Genomic DNA, 7,500 nt, shown 5'->3' with positions numbered 1-7,500 from the left:
CAATCTGCCTCAGAACAGAAACATTTCAGAAACACCCGATGATAATGAGCTTTTATAAAGGTATCGCCTTTTGTTTTAAAGGTTATCCCAGCTCCAGATTTTCCTTTGATTTTATGCTTGTTCTCATTAAGCAGCTGGGCAAGAAGTAACAGCTGTTCTTGGTTTTCTTTTATGTTTGCATGTCTATCAGTCATGATTATTCTACTCTGTTAATTAAAAGGCTGTTTATATGCATATTCACTCATTTTGAGAAGCATACATTTAAGAAACTGGCAATTAGCCTAAATTTTAAAATCTTTATTTGAATGTGGCAACATTTTTATTTTTAAATCTTTACTCTAAAATATTTCTATGAATGAATCTCTGACAGAGACTATCAGCCAATCACTGTGTTCATAGATAATAAGCATGCTGACATCATCCATAGCAACGAGCTCAGCCCCGCCCCCCTTACTCTGTCAAGTGACAAGAACTATTTCTTTGGAAAACATGGCATACACAGATCAAGTTTTAAACTGAGGTTAATGGTGCAATGCTTAAATAGTCAGTAGTGTGTAAACTGTTTACGTGAAAACCAGGCTTAGGCACACAGCTGGTGCACCAGACACGAGGAGAGTGAGTCTATCACCTGGTGTACTGTCAGTGACTCCTGGTATGAGCTCCAGATCAGCGGGCCGCACACACGCCGCCGGACAGTATCGCAGCTGACACAGAAACTCAGAGCTGTACTGACGATTGTCGACCAAAAAAAAATAATACCAAAAAACACAAACGATTAGAAAAAAAATCAATCAGCGAAAACCTGAAGCTGCCGCCTACCTGAAACTCCTGTATCTGACACACTCCAGTACTGACAGCCTTCACTGATGCCGAGGATGCTGGGCCACAACGGGGCGAAAAGCCTCGTGTGATGGACTTTATACGACAAATCCACCTGACCTGAAACCTGCAAGAGCACACAGTCCATTCACAACAACAAAACACAGATAAAACACAAAAAATAAAAAAACCAACACACATAAGAAGAATAGTAGAACTACTAATCAAATTTCTAATCGCAATTATCAATAATATATACCACACTACAAAATAATCATTCAAAGCCACTTCATCTAACTTTTGTTGTCAAATACTATTACTCCTAACATATTTTTGCCCCATCTCTTAACAGAACAAAACCAACTAATATTTTAAATCTATTAATCAAACAAAAATGACCCACTTTTAAATCTCTTAATAGAACAAATCAACTGATCAGGGCTGTGCGATGTTGAAGAAAAATGTGATATGCAATACCTTGTTAAATAATGCAATATTCGATATGCGATACAATATTGCTTTAAGTGTGGGAAATCAATTTAAATTATATTTTCAAATATTTAAAAATTACATACATATATACATACAGACATACATACATACATGCATACATACATTTTATATATATATATATATACATACATATTCAGGGCATGACATTAACTTTTTGCTCACCAGCAACTGTTGCTAGTGGTTTTCATGACTGCATACTAAAATTTACTTAAATTGATTTCCAGGTCATTTTTACTAACCTTATTAAATGTATGCATAATTTTCATATCAAATAGTTAAATAAATTTTACTAATAATTACAGTTAATATAACGAGACACTAAAGGAATGTTACCAATCAAACTAAATCAGAATCAAAACAGATCTTTCCACTGCAGAATAAAGTGAAGTAGCTGAAGTGGCATTTTAGAAGCATTTTATAAACATACAAATACAAAAAAACTCAAATTAAACACTCAAATTAATCACTCCATTAAATCCATGATTCCAAAAATTCACAAAAACAACAACTGCATAAATAATGTTACGTTAGGATTTTTATTTTAAATTTGACGAATACTCGAAATTCGATTTTTTTTTGACCGCCCTACTCACCATCCAGGCAGGTAACCTGTGGTAGTAGAGCTGTCCGGTGGTGATAAAATTCCACAGAGGGCTGTTGGGTACAGCGTTAAAGTCCCCACATAAAACCACCTCACAGCGTCTTCCTTCACTCCTGCATTTCTTGATCATGATGTCGATCTCAGCGAACACGATGGCCAGCTGGGCGAGCTTCACGTCTCCTCTCCTGGGGTTGAACAGCAGGTGTGTGTTGGCCACACATATGGGGCTGAAGGCTTCATTCTGCCCTGCCGTCGGCTGGAGGAGCAGCACAATGCCCACGTTGTCACGATCCAGCAGCTCACAGTCCGACTGGCGAAACTCCAGCAGGTTGATGGAAAGCTGGGTAAAGCGGTCGCTGTGATAACACACTGCACAGCCGTCCGTTTTGGTCCCAGTGCGGCGTTTGTAGATGCAGGTGTAACCTGGGTAAAAAGTTCAGGAAATAACATCTGAACACACCTGCAAATTCACAACTTACTACCCGTCTGACTGATTTCAACCAACAAACAGAGTGAAATTTATTATTAGTTTCGTAATACAGGACTCTAAATAAACTATACAAATACTATAAGCATATCCAACTTCATCTGCATACATGCAGTACACTCACATAAAGTGATATATATCAAATCTCAACTGCTTGATTACTTCTATCATTCTTCTATCTTCTATCGACTTGACTTGTCCTTATCTACACATCCGGTCATTTATTTCATCATGCATTGTGTCATTATCTTCTCCACTGTACAGCTTAAATTTAAGCATGTTCTTCATACAAAACGATTGTATGACGTCAGAAGACGTGCACCAGTCAAATGGACTGTTACGACACTGTTATGATTCCTAAGGTATATATTCCCATCTGCTTTCCCTGTATGGAAAAGAACAGCATGAACAGCTGAACATCTCTTTGTGTTTTGCTGTTCATGACACACGGGTTTGCAGGTGCGCTCATGTTTACATCAGCAGTCCAATAACTCTGGCAGCTGTTTATGTTCCGTTCCTCACCCATGTCAGTCAGGACAGGATAGATCTGCTCTAGGAAGTGATCTTCTTGAGCTTCCTGAAGACAAATAATCTGTACGAAAAAGGAAATAATGATATTGCTTGGAACCAACAGCAGTTATAATTTTAGCTTTTGGTTTTGTGTCGCCTTACGTCAGGTTCCCAGATCTGGAGCTCCTTCAGGATGGTCCGGAGCCGCTGGTCCCACACCAACACTTCCTCTGGACAGTGTGTGTACAGCTGTGGATTCGCTTCTAGCAGATCCTGAGCCAGGATGTTGTAAGACATGATGCTGAAGTCAAACACAGCAGCTGTGTCTGCACAGGCACCAGTGTGGGTTTCACTAAGATCCTCCCACACCCGCCACATCACTTCCACATAGAAAGAAATCATGATTTTAATGGAAGACCGGATAGTCAAAACAATTACATAGCATACTATATGTGCAAGTTACACTAGCAGTCAAACATTTGGACACATCTAATCTTTAAATAAATAAAACTACAATAATTGTTACCTTTCTGTCACTCACTTCCACATTGTGTAGAATGACAGACTCTAGGGGTCACTCTTGGGAGCCCCAAACACCCACCAAACACCTATAATGTATTTAGAATAGGCCACTCAAATCTAGCAGTAATAGTATATTTTTGTTTAATGCCATGTCAGCACCAAACACCTCTGATGTATTTAGAATAGGCCACTGAAAGTTGGCGAGTGGAGGAATTGTTCAAGGCTCTCGTTTACTTCTGCTGACCAGGCCTGCAGGTCTAGCTGGCCAGAGCATTGCGAGATCTGCACAAGGTTAGTCCTGACCCACAGGTAATGCATTAATGGTGTTTGGCAACCATTTATGCTCTACAGACTACAAAGTTTAAGGCACAAGCCCTGGGTCTGACCCAGGAAAAGGTGGAGAGGGCAACAGAGGGAGGGATGAAATTTTCTTTAGGGCCAGACACCATCGGGACACCAAGAAATACTCGATTATAAAGTTCGAAGTCCAGAGCACCCCAATATATGCACTAGTCCCACCAAATCACACTCAAGTAAACAGTGGGGCGAAAATAACTTGTGGTAGGTGTAAAAGTAAGACAGTAAGAGATCAGTTCCTTGCATCTACTTGGGAAGACTGACCGGATTACATCTGTATATTTTCCAAAGGCTATAACGAATTCTGCAAGAGAAAGAATGCAATTGGATCTCCAGAATCAGCCGGAAAGGAAGCAGGAGGATGATGGAAAGGAAAGGAGACTGGTGAGGTATGGGCGAGGCTGAGCAAATCCGAGGGGAGTAAACAGTGGGGCTGTACAGGAGGAACTGTGAGCAAAGGCAGATTTGATGGGCTGAGTTGGCCTCAGAGAACAGAGATTTTAGGGCCGTAGCCACAAGACCTGTGATAGTGGAGTGGGGGGTGTGGACGATGGGTATGGAGGCGGGTGATGCAGAAGAGCAGTGGGCGGAGAGGAGATACACTATTTAGTGTAATGGTCAAGGTCAAGGTCAAGTTTATTTATATAGCCCTTTAAAACAGCATAAATGCTGACCAAACTGCTGCACAACATACCAAACAAAACATCCCCGTACAATACAATTTAAGCACTAATAATAAAATATCAAAAGAAACCAAAACAAAAATAATAAAATTAAGACAGCAACATCATGCAATATAAAACAATATTTAAGACTAAAAAAAATTATATTAATTTAACAATTAATATCAAATTACACATATGCCTGAGAAAAAAAAAATGTTTTAAGATTTAAATGTAGAAAGATTAGGGGAAAGTCAAGCCTAAGACAAAGGTAGGGAATTCCAGAGCTTAGGACCAAGAACTGAGAATGCTCTGTCACCTTTGGATTTAAGTTGAGATTTTGGAACATTTAATATCATCTGGGTGGAAGATCTGTGCGTTCCCACTGGAAAATACGAGTGGAGAAGGTCTGAAATATATGAAGGGGCAAGACTATGAAGTGATTTAAATACAAATACTAAAACCTTAAAATCAACTCTGAATCGAACAGGTAGCCAATGAAGTGATGACAACACAGGTGTAATATGTTCTCTCTTTTTTTGTCCCCGTTAAAAAAATGAGACACAGCATTCTGTACCAGTTGTAATCGCGAGAGCGAAGACTGATTTATTCCAGCATATAGAGCGTTACAGTAGTCCAGCCTGGTTGAAATAAACGCATGAATAACGGCCTCCAAATCACTAAAGCTCAGAATATTTTTCAGCTCGCAAAGTCCCCTAAGCTGCAGAAAACTGGCTCTAACTACAGAGTTGATTTATCAAATTTTAACTCAGGGTCAAGGGTAACTCCCAGATTTTTAACTTTATCACGAATGTTATCTTGAAGGGGGCCTAGGGTAGAACTTATATTATTTAAATGGTGTGAAGGGCCAAACAACATAACATCAGTCTTCAATTTCTGATTTAATTGAAGGATATTATTGTCAATCCAAAGCCTTAATGTCCCTCTAAACAAGCTAGCAGAGAGGAAAACTGAAATCAGTACCTGATTTTAACGGAAAAAATAGAGTGTCATTCGGCATAAATGTGATATGAACTTTATGGGACTCAAAATGAAACGAAGAGGGAGTAAGTATAAGGAAAATAAGATTGGACCCAGTATTGAGCCCTGGGGCACCCCACAAGTGACAGGAAATGAGTTTGATGAAAATTCTGCAATTTCCACCAAAAAAATTCCTGCTTGCGAGATATGATGCAAACCAATCTAGTGCACCATCACGAATGCCAACTTCAAGGAACCAATCTCTTTAACAAGATACTATGATCCACAGTATCAAAAGCCGCACTTAAGTCCATAATTAGAAGAATAGTACAGTTGCCAGAGTCTGCAGATAGTAACGAGGTCATTTACACCCTCAAAAGTGCAGATTCAGTACTGTGTTTAGCTCTGAAGCCAGACTGAAAAGGATCCAGAATGTTGTTAGAGATTAAGTAGGAGGAAATTTGATTTAGTACACACTTTCCAGAACTTTGTGCAAAAATGGTTCTGAAAAGTTCTGAAATGGGCCTATAGTTATTAAAATCAAAAGGATCGAGATTAGCTTTTTTGAGTAAAGGATGGACCACATCCTGTTTAAGGCAAAAATGGGTACAGTACCCATTTTGTAAATGAGCTATTAATAATAGAAAGTAGACTTGGCAACACAAAAGAGGACAGGAACATCCTTTAGTAACTTTGTGGGAATGGCATCAAAACACCAAGTGGTTGGATTCATGTTAGAAATAATTGCTAAACAGCTCAAGTGTGAAACAGTCTGGAAAATTAGACAAAGCAGAGGGGCAAAGGATGCCTGCATATTGATAATTCTAGGGTTAAACTACTAGAGAGCTGTGCCCCCTAATTTCAGTAATTTGTTTTGTAAAGCAAGTTGCATAAAACTTCGTCACATTAAGTCTAGGAAGGTGCTGGGCGGGCCGGTCTAGAAGGGTTTTAATACTGAATTTAATGTAGAAAACAGTATCTTCGGGCAAAGGGATATTTTGAGATTATGTAGAGAAGTATTTGCCTTTCCTAAGAACCTGCTTCTTGGAAGTTAGACGAAGTTACTCTGTAAGATTTGATAGAGAGATTTAAGTAGCAGAGTCCTTGTAATTGTCCATTCAAATCCTTTATGCTCTTCTACAATTTTTCCTTAAACTTTTATGTTGCCTATTAAACCATGGGTGCTTGATTCTGATTTCAGTTTGTTTGGTTTTATACGGGGCACTTCACGCGTTTAAATTCTGAACATGAAGAAAACGGAAAGCAATGTACCAGCTCTTGCAATGTTGTTTACCAACACGGTTTAAGGGTTGTAAGAAAAAACAAAAATAACTTTCCACATTCCATACATTATTGTTGCTCCCCTCACCTGCCCCGGCCCTTTCTGAAATGCAAGGATTAGATTGAAACAGAAGCTCAATCATTCTGAAAAGTGAGGTGTGCTCCTGAATTTGCCACTATCCAGTGCGTTGTGATTGGCACAGAACACGCAAACAAGCCAAACATGTGGCTGACAATACGCACCATTACCATACTTGGAAACACACAGCATCTCCGCGACATGCAGCGGTGGCAACAATACTACAGCGAGAGGTGGGGAGGACAGTGGTCTATGGTGGTGCCTCGGCGAAATTTGCAGGAGGATGCCAAGAGGGATGACCTCAATACTTTGTGGTCTGACGTATATGGGAACCCGGAGTTAGGAGAATCTGGGGTCGATGGCACAAGATTCCGTAGAACAGGAAAATTCCTCATCGGAGGTAAATATTTAGGTGAATGATATATGAACAAACCTCTCTATAAAACCCTTTAGAATGTACTGTAGTGAGGAAAATAGCTGTAAAGTTCAGTGTAAGTGCGGCTGAAATTAAGTAAAATATTCACTGCCTTTCAAGATATCAATTGGAATTTATCTACAAACACAAATAGATAAACTGCAATAAATAAACACTTAAATGCATAGATCTTCTTTTTCCTAGTCTGGAAAAAAAAAAATTTTTAAACATTAATTTCAGTAGTTAAAGTAACAAACTATTAAACAGTTCAGG

At 39.1% G+C, this 7,500-nt stretch overlaps 2 protein-coding genes across 2 annotated transcripts in view; both read right to left on the bottom strand.

The window, feature by feature from the left end:
* Positions 1-737, bottom strand: part of LOC122140211 (protein angel homolog 2-like) — a 4,292-nt gene extending 3,555 nt beyond the window's left edge. Inside the window, exon 1 of the mRNA XM_042742982.1 lies at positions 629-737. The gene's annotated coding sequence lies outside the window, so the exon portion shown is untranslated. The remainder of the gene's footprint in view (positions 1-628) is intronic.
* Positions 738-787: 50 nt separating this feature from the next.
* LOC109107369 (protein angel homolog 1-like) lies at positions 788-3,345 on the bottom strand. The gene is made up of 4 exons (XM_019120643.2): positions 3,093-3,345; positions 2,943-3,012; positions 1,926-2,356; positions 788-946 (listed from the first exon to the last, which is right to left on the bottom strand). The coding sequence occupies exons 1-4, from the start codon at positions 3,330-3,332 to the stop codon at positions 788-790; spliced, it is 900 nt and encodes a 299-aa protein (XP_018976188.2). The 5' UTR covers positions 3,333-3,345.
* Between the last annotated feature and the right edge of the window lie 4,155 nt (positions 3,346-7,500).

The sequence above is a fragment of the Cyprinus carpio genome, chromosome B17 (genome assembly GCF_018340385.1).
Source record: "Cyprinus carpio isolate SPL01 chromosome B17, ASM1834038v1, whole genome shotgun sequence".
NCBI classification, from domain to species: domain Eukaryota; kingdom Metazoa; phylum Chordata; class Actinopteri; order Cypriniformes; family Cyprinidae; genus Cyprinus; species Cyprinus carpio.
This window is presented reverse-complemented; position numbering and strand designations above follow the sequence as displayed.